At 30.7% G+C, this 18,905-nt stretch overlaps 2 protein-coding genes across 4 annotated transcripts; both read left to right on the top strand.

Annotated features, from left to right (window-relative positions):
- Positions 1-54: 54 nt before the first annotated feature.
- Positions 55-10,311, top strand: LOC141455903 (odorant receptor 4-like). Of its 2 annotated transcripts, XM_074131398.1 has the most exons (7): positions 55-2,111; positions 4,456-4,942; positions 7,959-8,058; positions 8,632-8,736; positions 8,817-8,972; positions 9,736-9,787; positions 9,888-10,311. In XM_074131398.1, exons 1-6 carry the CDS (start codon positions 1,760-1,762, stop codon positions 9,784-9,786), a joined length of 1,251 nt encoding a protein of 416 aa, XP_073987499.1. In that variant the 5' UTR covers positions 55-1,759; the 3' UTR covers position 9,787; positions 9,888-10,311. The 2 variants fall into 2 exon arrangements, with proteins under 2 accessions (XP_073987499.1, XP_073987492.1); XM_074131391.1 differs by lacking the exon at positions 9,736-9,787 and having other exon boundaries at positions 9,888-10,278.
- A 2,365-nt stretch (positions 10,312-12,676) lies between these two features.
- Positions 12,677-16,050, top strand: LOC141455898 (uncharacterized). 2 transcript variants are annotated; one of them, XM_074131385.1, is made up of 5 exons: positions 12,682-13,670; positions 14,361-14,454; positions 15,467-15,580; positions 15,660-15,818; positions 15,902-16,050. In XM_074131385.1, exons 1-5 carry the CDS (start codon positions 12,922-12,924, stop codon positions 15,950-15,952), a joined length of 1,167 nt encoding a protein of 388 aa, XP_073987486.1. In that variant the 5' UTR covers positions 12,682-12,921; the 3' UTR covers positions 15,953-16,050. The 2 variants fall into 2 exon arrangements, with proteins under 2 accessions (XP_073987485.1, XP_073987486.1); XM_074131384.1 differs by having other exon boundaries at positions 12,677-13,670; positions 15,660-16,050.
- Positions 16,051-18,905: the final 2,855 nt, after the last annotated feature.

The following is an 18,905-nucleotide window of genomic DNA, read 5'->3' as shown; positions in this document are numbered from 1 at the left end:
GATTAATTAAAAAGTTAGCGTGCTTCATCGTTTAACTTGTATTTAATATTGGTTAGACAGTTAATAGTTTTGTTATGAGAGCTGAGATGATAAAAAAAGAGTAGTTGTTCTTGACAACAAATACGATACGGAATTGAATGCCTAAAATATAAGTACAAAATAAGACAAAAGGGACAAAAATAAATTTATGTATATAAATATTTAAATAAATCATTTAGATAGTTAAAGATAAATTTTTAAATAATTAAATAGAAACAAATGAAACTAAACTTTTGCTAATAAATGTAAGGAAAAAAAGAACTTTTTGCTGTACTAGAACAAATAAAAATTGTAAATAAGTATAATTATTAAAAACATTACCGAAAACAATTTTAACCGAATATTGTGTTTATAAACCAAAATTAAACCAATTTGTGCATATTCAGTTAATCACTTACTTTTCTAAGTTCAATTACCTTAACTTAGCCCAATTTTTACATGTTGATTGATACTACGATATTACGTGAACTAGAACTCGAGATAAGAACCTCGGATTTCAGTCATAGTGACGAAAATTGGCAATGTTCTTTCTTTCTTTTGAATTAATGAATGAAAACGATGAACTATACACTATTCTACAACTTCAGTTATATTAGTTTCAAATCTTTGGACGAATTAGGACTGTTAAAATAAGATTTTCTTAATGCCGTATAAAGAAGTCAAGAACATTATTAAAGGACAAAATAAGTAAGCTTTTCATAGGGTTTATGTGACCGAACATATTCTTATTATTAAACAGTAATATTGTAATTATTTGAGGTTCTCCATTGTGCGGTTTATTTAGTTATTGAGAATGTTATTTCAATGGTAAGATAATCTGGGTATTGTATCCCTGCAAAGGTAACTTGTTGCAACTATGGATTGATCGCTCCTTAATTGCTGATGTCTCGTCAAAAAATAAGCCTAGTTCTGAGTAATTGTTAAGATTCAAACAGCTTCTGGTTTCGTTAAGTTATTGTATTGCTTAGATTGTTTTCGTTGCTTGATCAAAAGGATAAAGTATTTTACAGTAAAGTAAAACCTGCTTGATATTGTTTTTTTTTTTTATGCAGATCCTCTTAATTTATTAATTTTGTTCTACCTGTTTTTCGGAACGTGTTCCCTATTTTTTATCAAAATGCAATTTTTTTTTGTCTGCTTCTAATGAAGAAAATATTCAAGTATCAAATTTTTGACACAAAACAGTACAATTCGACGATAAACTTGCAGTCAATTTACATTGTTTATACCAAGAGTAAGTTACGATTGAATGCCTTATTAAATAGTTGTCACTGCTGCATCACAAGAAATAATTTTTCGTTTAACGGCGAATAGAAAAAGATAATTGCTAGAACCATTAATTCTCAAATATCGTTTTAGAAAATATTGTTTCATTTACACATTTAAAGCTTTTAGAAAATTTAGCATAAAATTAAGATAATTAAAATAAAAATGCGGGGTGTTTCTTTATTTAATATTAGATTACTTATGTTATATGAAGTTGAGACCACATAGTGTTGATAGTTTTTTAGCGCTTGAAATAGATTATTTATATGACTCGTTGTCGTTTCAATTTTTCAACGATTCTGGTTATTATTCACTTTTCATCGTGCAAGGAAAAACAAAATAAGCGAATAAATACTTAATTTTAATAAGATTATAGGTTAGATCTAAATCGATATAAAAAGTTTCCACAATTTGTTCGTACATAAGTTTATTCTGTGAAAAGTAAGCGGCGGACATGAAGGACGATAAAGAAGTGGAAAGATTTCTAATTAAAGAATATTTTTACATACACAAAATTGGCCTGGCTTATGTGCCTTGGGATAAGGAATCAGCTATTATATCAATTTTTCAGTATGCTATATACTTAATTGTATTATCTATCTCTACAGCATTGCTTGGTTACACTGCATTCCTAACTATTGACGACATAGCCTTGTTCTCTCAGGATTTGCACATTACCCTGATTTGTGTGGTGGCCATTATTAATATAATTAATAACTCTATGATATATAGAAACGATATGGTTGAAATACACAAAAATCTAATGAATGGCCTGTGTAATTATGAGACCGGAGAGTTTTATGAAGGTATTTAGAAATATTAATTTACAAATTATATTGTAAATTATTATTTTATTATTATATTATTAAATTAAACAATTGTGAAATTATTATAAGATTATTATAAGAATGTTAATGTTTACATTTTTCGAATATCTCTGAATACAAATATGCACCAGCATGTCAGTAATTAATAACATTTTGGAGCCGCTGGCAAATAGAAGACATTAAGTTAACTGTTTTTAAGATAGCAACGAAGCTCCCTTTTTGTAAATGATGTATAATTCTGAGTAGTGGTAAGTTAGAGTTGGTGATTAATTTAAAAAGTATGAAATTTGGCACTGCTGAATGTAGATCAGTGTTAAATGGGCGATGATTGAAACTAGTAAAGTTTTTTGTTGGAAATAATCTTTCCCTTTCACATCTTATTTCGATCTTTCTAAATTTTCAAAATTTAGTTTGAATGGTACACACCTGGTGGCAACAGCTTTTCTTCCAATTTAGTTGAGTTTTTCAGCTTTTCTGTTTTCAAAACTCTTCCAAGATAGCTTCAAACTTACCTACTAATTATGTATGAACCCTCCTATCACTTTGAATTTCAGAGAATAATCTTCGATTAGCTTTCTGGGGCCACGTAAATTGTAATTTTTTTTATCGATCACCAGTAAACGAAGTTCGAGGAAGAGAAAATCTAAGGGTTAGCTACCGGATTCGTGTGGGAATCCAGCACGCTGAAACGAATCCTAATTTTTTAAGATTATTTTACTTACTATTTCACTGTTGAACTTAAAAAAAAAATTTACAATTGTAATATTGTCGGTAGGGATGGGATTAGCTATGCGGTTAACGTTTCCACGCGGAGGTCCCGGGTTCGATCGAATCCAGTTGTTGACGCGCTTTATATCATTAAAAAAAAAAAATCGGTAAGTTTGTAATTGTTCACAAGTTTCATATTATTAATACTACATTTGTATATTTTATAGTTGGTGGTTTATTTAGCTTAAAATTGGGGTTAGATTTGGAGGGTGTGTACATCCCGATTCAAATATGTCTCAAAATTGATTTTTCCGTGCTAATATTTCTAATTATTTATTCAATTCTACTAATAATTAAGGCAGTAGTTACCGTTGTTCTGAACGAGAAAGAAATTTGGCAGGTAGTACAGTTAAGTACTTGATGAACTCACATGGACATAAACTAGAGTTTTGAAGGAAACTGGTTAAGGAAAGAAAACTATAGATATACTTAATTAAGCTTCGTTTAGTAGAACAGAGGAAAAAAACACAAAGATGTACATTTTTGCACTTTATGCATTACGGATTCAATTCTTGGGGTTCCCGGAGCGAAGAATATTATTTGTAACTCTAAGAATTACTTGTAAGGATCAACAACAAAGATAAGGTCAAAAGGAGTTCGGAATGATTCGGTACAAACTAGTACAAGTAATGGGATTGAAACTATGAATCAGTCACCAAAAATAATGAACAACTAGTACAAGTAAACTGTTTAGACCTCAACGGAAAGTAGGAGAGGATTATATTAAACATATGTGAAGAACAGGAGAAGCAAGAACATCAAAATTGTTGATTGAATGTGATTCTGGTGATTGGAAGAAGGAAGGAGAGCCGAGGTTATCCTGAAGAGATACTTGTGATGATGTTCTTTAAACTATGAATTACTACATATTTTCATTTTATAACTTTATTTGAATTTTTTTTTTTTTTGAAAATTTGTTTTATACCATAGGGGTGGGGGGGTCAAAAATGGTAGAGAGAATTAGTCTTAAAATTTGCAGTTTGAAAAAATGTGTAGCTTAAAACCCGAGAATAGTTAGAGAAACTCGAGCGAGTATTCAACCCTGATTTCCGAGCTCCACGACCCTTGAGCGCCTGATTTCCTCTACTGGTTTGTAAATTCAGCAATACGATTCCTCAAATCCCAATATAAATTTACTGATGTTCTAAAGAGACTCAGTATCCTGAAAAAAGCTTTAACATTCCCAACATTTCTTCGCAATAAGGAATTATAGCGATTCTTTCTACAATGTTAACTCCTGCCAAAAGTTAAAAACATATTAAAAGCTGTTCCCTATGCAATAAACACAAAGAAATTCAGATGCTTAGTGCTCCCATCCGCTACATTTCTATGAAATAATTCCTTGGTAAACTGTCTTTAGTTTACCATGTTCAAACTGTTAAAAACCTACTGATTTCGTTTTTTTCTGTATCGATAGGATCCTACACTCAATGCAATTCCTGTGAAGTTAAATTAAGTTAATAAAAAGTAGGGAATATACTGAACTACCTTTCAGGAAATCTTTTGGCATTATCCGAAATAATTATCTTCTTTTTTTTTATTTTTTTTTTTGTAGGAGAAAAAAAAAATATATTCAAGCAAAAAAAATTTTTACTTTTATTCTGGCCACTTTATTATGGATTCTGCGCTTCTATGGCGATTGTAATTGGACCTCTTATGGATAGTTACTACGGTGTGGATGCTGTTCATACATCTTATCCTCAAGTTTATTTAAAATTACCTTTTGCTATGTGGACACCTTTTGATATGGGTAGCCAAGTACCTTTACACCTAATTTTGTCTGTATTCCAAGCTTTCATGGTTATTATTAATAACTTAACTATATCCGCTGGTGTAGCTATGTATGTTGTTGTATTAAACTATTTATGCCTGCATCTTAATCTACTTACAAATTCAATTGACAACTTGGATGTGAGGGCAACGGAGCTTTACAAGGTGCGCCAAGGAAATAGAGCTTCAAGTAAATTAGACAGAGTGCTTTACAACAAATGCTATAATGACTGTCTAATTGAGAACATCAAACATCATCAAAGTATTCTCAGGTATGGTTAATTGTCTTTCACTTTATTTTAGAAGATTGTTTTGTATTATAGGCTTCCACTCAATATTAGGGCTCTTTTTCCAGTATTTCTTTTCATCTACATTTATAATAATTTTTATGGGGTTGTTTTATGGTACAGGATGTATGCGGAGGAGTGGTCGAAATTTCGGGAGGTGATTCAGCAGCTCATATGCAACAAAAAATATTCTCTTCACTTTGGCCCGATTCTCAATAAGATATTTGCATTTTTAACTTTTCCGTCAATATTCGCGTTTTTCACCATAAAAACGATCGTAACTTTTCTATCCTTTATCCTACAACAAATTGGTTATTCCAAACGAAAGAGCATTAAATTTACTCAATACCGAGCCTCAAAACGTTTCTTATAACAATGAAATTTGTACTTTAGTGTCTAAAAAATTCTTAAATTCGTTCTCGATGATTTTTGTTAAAATTTTCAACTGCATTTTTTCAATGATTAATGGATCAAGGAGTCACATAATTTCAGAAAAAATGGCGCATTTCTTGAGCTTCAAGACAATACGATTTTTTTTTGGCTTTTAATTAAACCCTACCCGGAACAGAGGGGTGTAAATGCAGAAAACTGGGATTTTGCGTAACCGACTTTTCACTACCAATTTACTCAAATGTCAATTTTTGGAGAAAGAACAAAAAGAAAAGTAACCATTTTAGTTTTTAACAATCATTATTTAATAAAACGGAAGTCAAAAATAAAGTAGCAATAAAACGCAGTAAATGCGTTTGCAATTGCTTGTGCAATTTATTTTAATGACACAATGGAGCGTTCTATTGCTACTTTATTTTTAACTTCCGTTTTATTAAATAATGATTGTTAAAAACTAAACTGGATACCTTCTCTAAGTGTTATCACCTATTATAACAATGAAATTTTTACTTTAAACTCTAAAAAATTCGTTCTCAATGATTTTTGTTAAAATTTTCAACTGTATTTTTTCAATGATTAATGAATCAAGGAGTCTCATAATTTCAGAAAAAGTTGCGCATTTATTGAGCTTCAAGACCATATGGATTTTTTTGGTTTTTAAAAAACCCTACCCCGTACAGAGGGGTGTAAATGCAGAAAACTGGGATTTTGTGTAACCGACTTTTCACTACAAGAATTAAGAAAGGATAGGCTATTCCGAATTTTATTCGATAACATTACCTAGGAAGTAGGTTAGGATTAGGCGCTCCTAGGAAGATATGTTCAGACTTCTGTATTCTGTTAGTTAAAATGAGCTTCAGGTTGCTAATAGAGATTTTTGGGATGTCTAATATGAAATTTATTTCAAGATTTTTTCTAATGATGAACAAATAAATAAACTTTTAAGGAATGATCAAGACTTCTGCCCCGGTGTCCCAGTTTCATTTGCAGTTTCTGCCCCAATACTTGAACTTTTACAACTGCTGGTTTAGTGGTATTTTTAAAGCAAATCTTTTTCATAAAATCCACCATTTTATGCCTTGACTTGAATGGTTGTTCTCATACATACGTTAATGCAGTTGGTACCTATTTCCGCTCTACATACTGCTATTAGGTAGCCAATTTTACTGCATCTGTTACATTTATATTTCTTAAATCTACAAGTTAAGAAAGAATACTTTCTCCACAGGCAGAACATTTGGAGCCTTCCGGTTCTAAGTTTGGCTGGTTATTTTTATACCTTTCCTGGCCTTTGTAGCCACTTTGTCAATATCCGAATTTCCCTTTGATGCCGAGTATTCAAGAACTGCCGACTCTTTGGTTAAAGAGCGTTTATACAACTGCAGCAATCTTCTTTCTCGCGTATCTTCTTCACATTGATTAGCTGTAGATTGCAAATTGCAAACAAATTTATCCTTAAGGACACTTTCTAAACTATTTCCAAATTTGCAATCTGCTGCCCGACCCTTTAATCTCGCAAACCATCGTGAGATACTTTCATTATTCCCATGCCACAAATTGTAAAAATGTATTCGATTTCTCAAAACAAAAATCCTACCCGAAAACTGTATTCCATAGGTTTATTTCTTACCAGTCCCGGGATTCTTGTAGGAGGCTTCCCAAAACAAAGTTAAAAATACTGATTGCTTTTTTGTTTTCCGGAATATTTTTGACAATAAAGTATTGATCCAATCGTTCTGCACAGTTCTGCCAATCATTTGTTATTACGTTGAATTCAGGAATAATTCTAACCTCGTACATCATACATGATGTACATGCATTACCTTTGACTCTTCCTATTCTTTCGAGGTGCCATAATTTCTTTTACTCGTCGCCAGTGTAACAGCTCCACTACTATCACTGAAAAAACTCTAGAATTGTTTTAAGATATTCTTTATTTATTTTTACAATACTATTTTTCACTTAACTAATTTTACTCAAACTAAACGTGTTTTTCTCACATGACATTCCTTAAATATTATTTACTATTTTACAGGAGGTAAGGGAGGGATTTTACATTGGCTTGGAACCAATTTTGCCTTTTTTTTTTTTTTTTAGAGAGAGAGAGATTTGAGTTAAGCATTTTGTGATCTGCCCAAACCTTGATTTAGGTCTTCCTGAATTTTTGATCAGGCATCTTGCTGTTTTAATGAAGGAAAAGAAAAGTAAATCTGGAAATCATTAGCGTAGAGTTGAGATTGATGGTTTTGAGGTTCATTTATTTAAGTATTGAAAAAAGTAGGAGAGGGAAGAATCTTGAGGGTCACAAGCAATTTTTGAAAACTCTAATCTTATGATATAATTTTGATATTGAGATGATCAGATTTCTTTTTTCCATAAATTGTACATATAAAATTTATATATTTCTGGTGAGTCACTGTTTGTAACTGAGGTTTGAAAAAATCTTATTTAAATAGAAATACCATACCGTAAGTAAAGGTTTTTTTTTCAATGAGTATATCCATTTAATAAAGAATACTATATGCAATCGACATTTATGTTACCATCGCTATTTGAATAATAACTATTGCATCAAAACGGTTATAAATAAGAAATTTCGCCGAAATTTCAGATTACACAAGATGTATGTTAACCTGTCGAGCGTTCCTTTATTCGTACCATTCATTGCTGGAGCTGTTCTGATGTCAATGGCAGTAGTGCACTTTATGTCGGTAAGGCAATTAGTTGTTAAAACCATATTAACTTGACTTTTTTAAAAATGATGTGTTATTAAACCAGTTCTACATTAAACTATGCGGGCGATAGCGATGAATATGATATTGAAAATTGGAAAGAATTATTATTTAAAGGCGCAGAGTAGCCAAGTGGTTAGAGGCGAGTTCCGCAAAGCTATGGTATATTCTGGTTCTATCTGTTCCACTCACCTATTGGAAGTTGGATTCAAAAATATCCTAAAAAAATAGGTATTACTAGACCTTTTTTTTAAAAAAAGTTGCTGCTACGATTTCATAAGGTTGATCTAATCATCTAAGGACCTAAAGTATCTATTTTATGTCATCATTTTGAATCGTTAAGATATAATTAAAAGTAGTAAACGTTCCGGACTACTTTACAATAATTTGGGGAAGTTGAGCTTGGTCACCTTGCCAAGTTTTTGCTTTAATGCTGATTCACATGACGAAGTATTTAATACACATCTTGAAGAATTTTTCCGGTGCATTACCGGCTGTGTATTCTGAAAACGTTAGCAGTCTGAATGATACTAGTGCATGTTTTTTTTTCAGGATGATGTGAGAATTGGGCCAAAGCTTACTTCAGGAACTGTAGTCTTTGGAGAAATGCTTAACATGTTAATGTTGTGCGTTTATGGAGAAAAACTAAAACTTTTGGTAATTTCTTTTTATTACAACATTTCTTGCTGCAATATATTTTCTCGAAAAATTAAATTCTCTTCATATTTTATGTGCAGAGCGAAGGGGCCAGAGATACAATTTATTCTATAAGATGGTATGAAATGGACAAGGAATGCCATCAAACTGTGTCTATTTTTCAACAGGCCACTTTAAAACCAATGAATGTAAAATGTGTATACCTGCTTGATATCAATATGGAAACATTCGCTACGGTGTGTACGATGTATTATCATTATTAGGAAACTTTGGACCTTAAACTCTTCAATTACATATAATTTACTTTCTCGATTGGTTGCCACTGATCGTAACATTAATAGTAGTTTGTTAATAAATACTTTATGTACAAAAAGTTGGCAATAGGTTTACCTAGGTCTGTGATACGCTATACTTGGCATTCATTGATGTGCCATCCGTTTTACTTGTTGAATCTATTTATCTCATTAATGCTTCTCTATCTCTTTATTTTAATTCTCTTCATTGATGTGTTCGAAATTAGATTACATCTAAAGCAACTCTGTGGACATCTGCTTACCCTGTCTGTCTCTTCTTCCCAGAACCCTAGTTTTATTCAGATTTTAAAATAGTACCGAAAAATCTAACACTTTGAAAAATTTAAGTTCAGTTTGGCCTTACGCATTCAGTTACATAATAATAATTGGTATTTCTTGTTTAAAATTAACATATTAGCTAACCAAAATATCTAAAGGGCTTATTCGATATTTCTGCAATAGCGATGCTATTAGATCGTTCAGACCTCAATATTTTTTCTAAACATAAGTTTGACACTTGTTGGGTTTAACGCATGAAAAGCATATGCTGTTGTCACCTATTCGCCATTCCCTCATTATTTAATCTTTAGTTTTGGGATATTTGCTCCAAATTCTGCCGATAATATCTAATCGTAGAAACATTTTTTAATGAAGTGACTAGGTGAGACATAAAGCCTGACATTTTTAGTTTTGCTTTAATGTACAGCTCTTGTGCCCTTCTACAACTGTACATATAATTATTATTGATGTACATTGAGGTAAATTGATTATTCGATGCAACAATTTTATTAAATCCGATACACACTTAACTTAAATGCCATAATAAATTATATAATTTTTTTTTTTTTTTTTTTTCAGTTAATCAATTCTACCTACTCTTACATCAACTTGGTGTATGCTTTCAAATGAGCCTCTGATTGAAGTATTCTGTGACTCGAGCTTAAACTTTTATTTATGCTTATCAAAAAAGGAGCACATTATAGAAAATAATCAATATTTCACACTTTATATTGTAAATTTCTTTTTAGTTTTTAATGAATTTTTCATTTTAACTTCTTGTTAATTCTATTCGTACTTCTAATATTAGATTTTAGTACATTTTGAATTCCACATTAAATTTATGCTAAGGTACATTTATTATATTAAAATTTTACTCTTTATTTAGAAAAGCAATGAACTTACTTTTAGTACTTTTAAAAAATATACATTTTGTCTAAAGCATTAATAATTTATCCTTATTCTTCTTTTTTCTGCATTTTCTTTGCACCGAGTGGCCAAACCTCTAGCAGTTCCTGTACCATTCTTCTAGGGGAGTCCTTCTCTTTTCCAACTAATTCTTTCGATATATTTCTTATATGTGTCTACTAATAAAAAATTTGGTGTTGTTATTATTATTGGAAGTACATGAGAAAGCCTGGATTGGTCTTCATTCATCTCAGCAAAATAAATGCAAGCCGCTGGAAATTCATTTAGTTCCGAATTCATATCTAACTTTTTAATATTCCTAATCAAATTTATCAAAGCTTCCTTTATAGTATTTAATAGCAATTGATTGATTTACAAGGTTATATTCAATTGGATTTTTAGTTTATCAATAAAACAACGATATGACACTTTTGCTGCAATTACCTTAGTTGGAGAAAAGTATTGGTCTGAGAAAGAAATATTAATGTGGGACGCCGAACAGGATATTTATTTGAATATATAATATCTCAGAAATCAAAATTACACAGTATGTCTCAATGTAGACTATTATTTATACATAACAAGGCAGGAAATGTAAGGTATACTTGGAATGAACTATATCTATTCAATCATAATAATATTTTTATGAAAATTGATTGATTTTGGTTACATTTTTGATCCAAAAAGAAAAATAGTGAGATTTGAAATTCAATTTGATTATGATGCATTTTAGTTAACAGATAAAAATTATTAAACAGATTTTCGTTTGTATCAGTCACATATCTCAGCTAATGACCCCTTTTTAATTCATCTGAAAGCAACCACCTATGCTGAATAGAGAGGGACAAGATGGGTGAAAAGTATTAGATCAAACATATATGATAAAATTAAAAATTAACTAATTAAAAATAAATTGCAATTAGAAAAAGAAATAAGTAAAAGTAGTGAAATTTTCTGTCATTAGTGGTGAAATCGATACAGATGCTATCGCTTATAAGAATGGCAGCAAGAGGTATTTGAGCCGGAATATATGCATATATAAGTCTGTAATAGTGCAATGAGCTTGACTCAAACGTAAGAATTTTCCAGATGGAAATACTTACGATTTACTGAGCAGTAATCAAATATAAATAATGAAGAATTTAGAAAAGCAACCTGAACTGAAAATAAGCAAGTAAAAACAGTATAAAAAAGATTGGAATGGTCCTATGTGAAAATCAAGCGGAACTATTCCGAATTCTAACAGGTCGCAGTAAAATAAACGAATATTTGCAAAGGTTTGGTATAAAAATAATCCAGTTTGCACGCGCAAACTTAGATCTCGATTTTTTACTCCATTTCATGAAACTGTCCTGTTATGAAATTAACTATGTGCATATCCTGGCTCCCGTTACAAAGTGAAACAACGGTCTTCGAGGAAATGCCCTACCGCCATTTAGCTATCCCATTTTCTCAACAATCCTCACCAAATCGACAATGGCATTTCTACAAACGATTTTCCAATGATATTAATGTCCTATGCGAAGGATCTGGGTCGATTTCTAGAATATATTGTTAAATATTCCAGTCTAAAACCCATCTTCTGTGATACTAAAAAAAGGAGCAGACCAGTGTGCCACCCTGCCCAACTCCTTTTTTTATCTGGGTTAGTTTTAAATATCACCTTAAACTCCTAAACTAACACTATGCAACGTTTTGGGGACATTCATTTCCAGCACCGACTTATAAAACTCATTTCAATTGAGGTGTCTTACACTGATTGAAGACCAATAACAGGTGATGGGTTTGTAGATTGGATTCTCTCTCTGTATTTCTAAAAAATCTTATGGAGGAAAAATATTTTAGGAGATTTGTTCCTTCGAATCCACATTGATATTTCAATCTACTTGTCTGCATAAAGGAGCAGTCCTTCGCACAAAATATTTAAAAAAATCTTATAGACGCAATTTAACAGCGATATTCCTCTGTTGCTACAATAAACTAACAAATCACTGAGACTAGGCATTGGTAGCTGTATGTCAAGAGTCTGGCATTTCTTCTTTACTTCATATAGTGAAAGATTTCTTCCATTTTTTTCAGCAGAATGTGCAAAATTGGGGTAGGTTCGCTTCAGATACATGGGATTCCCTGTATCCCCAGACCTGTTTCACTATAAAATTATTGGAAGCTCTTAGTATTTTGGTCTTCAAATTCCCAAGCAATACAGCTTCTTAAAACCTTGCATTTTTCTGTTTAATTATTTCTGTTAGAAGGATCACTTAAAAAAAAGAAAGTATTTTACATTGTATTCTTATGTTTTTTTTTTTTTGGGGTAATTTTCATATCTCTAATATTATTTATAAATAATTTCTCTATCACTTTTTTTAATATTATTTCTTTGTACTAAGCTTCATGTCATTATTAGTTTAAAGTTTACTTTTCTTTATGGATCTATTTATTTTTTTCTGAAAATCAATTTTCCGTGTTTCTGCGTTAAATAACAACTTTGTTATTATTTACTATCTGTTAATTGTTCATATCAATTTATTAATCATGTATACCTTCTTTTTAATTTCTAGAATAAACTAGCATGTTGTATTTCATTATAAGAATCGACTTGAACTTTTAATTGCGAGAAGGCGGTATCACAATCCGATAGTGGGGATAAGGTTTGAGCGAGAGCAACATATTGAATTTTCTTGCAAAGCAACAGTGCCTGCCAAATGAAATGAAAGTAACGATGGATGGTCACTCTGACATTTTTAAAGACTTATATGCAGAGAGCATATTAACCTGCACTTTTGGTATTCCCCCTAAAGATTTTTATAAGAAAATAGTCCCAAAGCATATATTCATTTTGATATGTGTGTTCACAATGCTCGGCAATAGTTTTGTTCTATTTTACCTAGCTGCCAATTCAGGAGCATCTCCATTTATATTGGCAAGCAAAATGTTCATACCGACCCATTATTTGTTTTATATTTTCGAATGGGCTTATTTAATTTATTATGTCAAGTTTTTATCTAAAATTGATTTGAATTTAAAATATTCCAAAGCCTTAAAATTTGCATCTAACAGTGCATATAAAGAACTTATGCAAAGACAAGAAATTTATACAAAATGCTTGAGTTGGTTTAAAAAAACGTATTTTGGAGTTGCGATAATATTCGTTGTGGTGCCAGCAATACAGGCTATTTTTGACTGGTTTAATAATATGCCTCTGAAGTCGCTGGTGGTGTTACCACTGACGGAAATCCCAAATGACCCTGTATACATTTTGTGCTTGTATTTGTTTCAATCACCGTCTACATTTTTTTGTGTAATATTACGTACCGGAGTTTACGAATGGGCAGCATCATTCGTCTTTTTAATAAGCGCACAGGTGAAAGTGATGGAATTGGCCTTGAAACTTCAAGTTGACAAGAAGAGAATTATGCCATTAAGATATTTTATATACGATCACGTAATGTTATTGAAGTAAGTAAAAATGTTATGACTATTTCTGACTTCACATAGCTAACCGGTATCCTTCACTAAGTAATTTTGTGTAAATATTAAATATTAATAAAATAATACGTTATTCCAAGCAAGACACCGGAAGATTTTTCTTCGCACAATATTGTTCATAACATTTTGTAAAAGAGAAAAAATAGTTTAAATTGAAATCCTTCACAAATTTTACTATTTTGATTTTCCTCGAATCAATTTTGACATGATCCAATTTAGAAAAAGATCAAATTTTTTCTTATGGTTATCCATATTGTTATTTGCGTAATCTAAAAATCTAATGTGCTATAAACTTTTGCAATGAGAAGAGGACTTCTTCAGGAAATGAGCAAAATTCAAAAGTCCATTAATTTGGAACGGACAGTACAAAACATCTCCGCTGGAACGTATAAAAATTCCGTTTCTTTAATCTTCTACCGAATAAAGAAATTAAAAAATATTTACACGTGTATTAATTCCGTATAATGTCTACATAAGACCATATAAGTATTTATTTTTCTCCTACAGAGATGACTTTAATGTGATTAAAGATGATTATTTAGACTACTGTGCTCATCTTTGAATAAGATACATAACACAAGTGTTACGAACGCAAAATAATTAGTTAAACTTAAGATCAAATAAATTAAAAGTTCCTTGATTTACTTTCTTTCTTTCTAGGAAAGTTGATCAATTTTTGTGGTGTTTTCAAACTATCACAAGCAGTAAAATATTCCTATGCGTAGTCAACTTTTCTTTTTTCACATTCTTAATGGTATGTAATTAGTTACTATTTACATTCATTCATACTTGTGTGTGAAAATAGTTCTCTGTAAGGAACTAATAGTAAATAGTAGTATGTGAGAACTCATTGCTGAAAGCACTGTGAAAGTTTTAAGCTAATGTTCTCTCAATATTCAACAATTTTACTTCGTTTTATGTTTTTATATCAAGACAACACTCGAATAGTACCTAATAAATTTGAATATTAGCTTATTGGTACCAGTATTTGCTAGTTGCCGAGGGCGTTTTCCAGTCTTACTGCACTTAGATTTTCGCTTGATGAAGCCAGGAGCATGTTCAGCTCTAAGACGAGCGAAAGCTCTTTTTAACAAGAGAATTGTTGAGTGGCTAGGAGTACTTCGGAAAAACTCACGACCACTAAAAAAAAGAGAAACCTCCCCAACACTACAAGTTGTACACCAATGAGAAAACCCTGGTCCCAACAATCACTGATGTTTACGCGCCTTAAAGTGGAAAAAAAATAATCAGCCGAAGTATGAACCATACTTCAACAACTTTCTTACAACAGAAGTCATCTAATTTCCTTTTTTAAATAACTTGTATAAACTTAATTAAATAAACTAGCATAAAATTTAATGTCACCATTACCTTTTCATTCCGTTTGTACCGATCCGTAAAAGAATTGGTACCCTGGCCAGGAAGAAAATCTAATGTGAAATTCTCACTTAACTTCCTTTTATTTCAATCGTTATCGCCTAATTAAAATTTTTATTAAAAATGCAACTGTAAACATCATAGATGAAACAGGTAGTAGAGAATCAATTAATGGTTTCTTAGCACCTAGGAATGAGGAATATTTTGGAATATTTTAGTAATTTAGAGGTATTCAAACCCTACACGTAATAAATTAATTGTTTAAATAAAGTGGAAAGCTAACTTTGCAGCTTCTCTTCCTTTAAAATGTAACATTGAAGTATATTTTATATTACCTAGTTGATGTTTAAATAACATAAAATAATTAACATAATTTTTATGTATTTGAGGGGAGCGCTGAACTTTCTGGAAATGAATCACCCCTTAAATTTATCGGAGCCGATGTAATTATGTTGGGTGAAGTGCTAGTTTTCTGTTACATGGGAACTATTATTAAATATTCAGTGGAGTATCTCAATCATTTTATTGAATTATAGATGTTCCAAAAAATGCATAGAAATTTAAAAAAAGTATTTATTTTAGTTGAGGGAAATAAGCAACATAGTTTACGACAGTCCTTGGGATGAACTAGGAGTTTCATATAAACGTGATGCAGCTTTTATCATTCAAAGAGCCCAGATTTCAGCAGAACCAACTGCCTGGTTCGGTACAATAAAAATTGATTTACCAACTGTTATTGATGTTAGTTTATCTTCCAAAAGTAATATAATAGATCAAATAAAGGTAAAACAAAAATAGAATTTAAAGTTTGTGTTTGTTTGCAGGTGATGCAGCTTTGCTATTCAGTGTACAACCTATTCATATTTTTGAAGTAACTAATTTCTTAAAAACTGTTGCGATGTATTGATATATTTTTGACACTTAGATGAAATGTACGTTGCACAAATATAATAAATTTGATTATTTGATTTGATTATTATATTTGATTTGAAAATAAAAGTGATTGATTGTTTGGATTATTTAAGTAATTTATTTTATTTTTTATATTTATATATATACATATGATTTATGTGTTATAAAAATCATTACCATTATATTTATGTTGCTCTTCATATGTACGTTTTTGCTTTTCTCAACTTACGCTGCTTTAAAATTGAGCTTATTTATTGATAAGTTCTGCATGTCCCTGAATTCTACACATGAATCGTACACGCGTCGGACGGTATTTACTAAGCCGAAGTAGCTTTTTAACTCTAAAATAGTCGACTAGAGTTAAGCTGAATTGTTATTCTGAGTTCGATTTGCGGTCTTGAACTTGGATTTTATTTAATGAGATAAAAAGAAGTTTGTTGAAATTGTGTTAGTCCATTACTTCTGTCCACTACACCACACCTTATAGGTAGGTGTGTAAAAAGGCCGAATAATAGCATTTTACTTATTTGCGTGTATCCTTTTTTTTTGTTTTACATGTATTAATCATAATGTATTTTCCCTTTTATATTGAATGCAAATAATGTTTATTGCAAGTAATAGGTTTTCATGTTATCGAACAGTATGCATCAGTTCTACGTGGTGTCCCATGTTTGATCTTGAGTATCATTGGGGTCGCTTTATTCATTTAATTTCATTGTGTGGAAATTCATTTTAAAATTTACCACAACTCATTATAGTGATGAATGAACCCGTGTCTTCTTTTAACCTTTGAACCCTTAGACAAATTCGCTTACTTTTTAAATTCCGGCAGATTACAATTTGATTATACGTCAAACTGCGTTGATGTCGCTGAATTATTGTGTTTTCACTTCCAGATAGGCTTTAAAAAGTTTTAGGAAACTAAAAGAGCTGGCTGCTGTTAAAGATGTTCTGGACTAGGAACCGAGGCATAAGGTTATAGTGAGCTATGTGTGTAGTCGATACACCTATGTTGTGTCAGAGCCTATGCAAAGTTAATTGCGAGATTAAGTGATTCTTAAGAGTCTCAGGCCTGGATCTGAATTCATCCTAAGGGGGTTCCAGAAGAGCTTTAGATTTTCTTTTCCACAGACGAATAAGGAAAAAATTACCAAAATTTCTACCTAAAACAACTATATTTCTGAAGATGTATTTAAATTTTAATATTACGAATCGAGTTTTTGATAGCTTCGGTGTCATTATTGTGACTTTAACAACCAAGTAACATTTTTTATTTACAGAAGAAATAGATTTCTGACAGAGACTCAAATTATCAGTTGAAAAAGTATAACTTTGTTTTTTTCCCAAAAAGTCTTATTCAGAAGAAACTTTAAATCTAACATATTTTACTGTTTTGCAACAGAATATGAAATATTTCTGTATCAAAAATTAATAAGCTCAACAAAAATTTGTAGGTGGCGTAATTTAATGATTTATGTTTTCCTTGAAATAAACTGAAAATAATGTCTTGTGAATTACACACCTGAGTTATGGAATATTTAAGTTTCTGACGGCGTTAGGTTGATAGACATTTATAAATTCACCAGGTAATTAACGTACATTAATGGAAACTATTAGTAATGCAGCAGTAAGTTATTTAAAATCAATAGTTCTGGGGAGATTATTGAATTATAAAAGGGTTTACAATAACAATAATTAGGAAGAATACAATTTGTAGTTCATTTTAAATATTCATAATTCCTTTTCAGAAATAAATGTTTGTATGTTTATTTCTGAGTTTTGCACGCTTTTGAAATTATAAGTTGAAGACACAGCTTTAACCAGGATTTCAAACTTACAAGTGTTTTTGCTAACTGCTACCGTACCTACTTTATTTTTGTTAAAAGAAAAACGGGGTAAAAAAACCTCACTATTTACTCATTGTTACATATACAAAACTGTCTTTTATTCATTTATATTATTATTTTTTTAAACAGTGTCAAATGTTCAACAAATAGAAAATTTTATGTATAGTATTTTGAAATTTTGCAATTTCTCAATGACACAAAAATAATGTATCTTACAAAGTAATATTTACAGTCAAAATAATTTTTATGGTACAATGTACACTGTTTATAATTTTTTATAAATTATAAATCTTTTTTTATGACTGCAATTAACATCCATTAATTATTTGTTTCATGCATTGGAAGACACGATTAATTTCCGTCTACCAATTATCACAATATATAATAAATATATTTTATTTATTGAATATTAAGTACATGTAAGATATAAATATTTACATATGTATATTTCATTTCACGAGTTTCTTTTTTTAAATAAATTATTTTTTAAATCAAGTAAATATTCTGAAATTTAAAATATATATCTTTTTAAATTACCAAATTTCATATATTGAATACAGTAACTTACTTTTTGAATAGCTTAATGAATTCACTTAGTTATTTCTCTTTTCCAAAGTTGTGACTTATTTTGAAATTAAGAAAAAATGTAGTTAAAAGCAAATACTAATTTTCCGAGGCCTTTAAGTTTCCACTCTAACATTTATTGAACTCTTCGCTTAAATAGTAGATTTTTTTATTTCATGTAGCGTAGCATTTTAAATTTGGAAGCTGTTTGTATTTAAAGATGTGGAAAACGAACAACTCAAACTTACCCACATATCCACATTTACACTTACCTGTGACAAACTCTAGAATTTAAGGGGGTATAACTTTAGTCTTAAGCCACCCCCCTCAAAGGTACAATCCAGTACTGTTCCTCTTCAGAACAGTCTTACATGATTTAAATCCACCTTTAATCACGTATAGATACTGATCATATTAGAAAATTGGTAATTTCAGAGCAGCCAAAAGCAATTTTCCTTTCGCAATCAATGCATTGCCCATAGCAGTCCACCATAAAATGCTTGCA

The sequence above is a fragment of the Rhodnius prolixus genome, unplaced genomic scaffold, assembly GCF_049639745.1.
Source record: "Rhodnius prolixus isolate KJV_2025 unplaced genomic scaffold, Rpr scaffold_1, whole genome shotgun sequence".
Taxonomy (NCBI): domain Eukaryota; kingdom Metazoa; phylum Arthropoda; class Insecta; order Hemiptera; family Reduviidae; genus Rhodnius; species Rhodnius prolixus.
The sequence above is the reverse complement of the archived record's forward strand: the minus strand, read 5'-3'. Positions and strand labels throughout refer to the sequence as shown.

Bases quoted from the DNA above. Each gene is read 5' to 3' on its own strand.
- LOC141455903 (XM_074131398.1), top strand. From the start codon at position 1,760: ATGAAGGACGATAAAGAAGTGGAAAGATTTCTAATTAAAGAATATTTT. The intron at 8,059-8,631 runs GTAAGGCAATTA...TTTTTTTTTCAG, and splicing joins CAGTAGTGCACTTTATGTCG to GATGATGTGAGAATTGGGCC. The intron at 8,973-9,735 runs GTGTGTACGATG...TTTAATGTACAG, and splicing joins ATATGGAAACATTCGCTACG to CTCTTGTGCCCTTCTACAAC.
- LOC141455898 (XM_074131384.1), top strand. From the start codon at position 12,922: ATGAAAGTAACGATGGATGGTCACTCTGACATTTTTAAAGACTTATAT. The intron at 14,455-15,466 runs GTATGTAATTAG...TATGTATTTGAG, and splicing joins CTTTTTTCACATTCTTAATG to GGGAGCGCTGAACTTTCTGG. The intron at 15,581-15,659 runs GTGGAGTATCTC...TATTTATTTTAG, and splicing joins GAACTATTATTAAATATTCA to TTGAGGGAAATAAGCAACAT.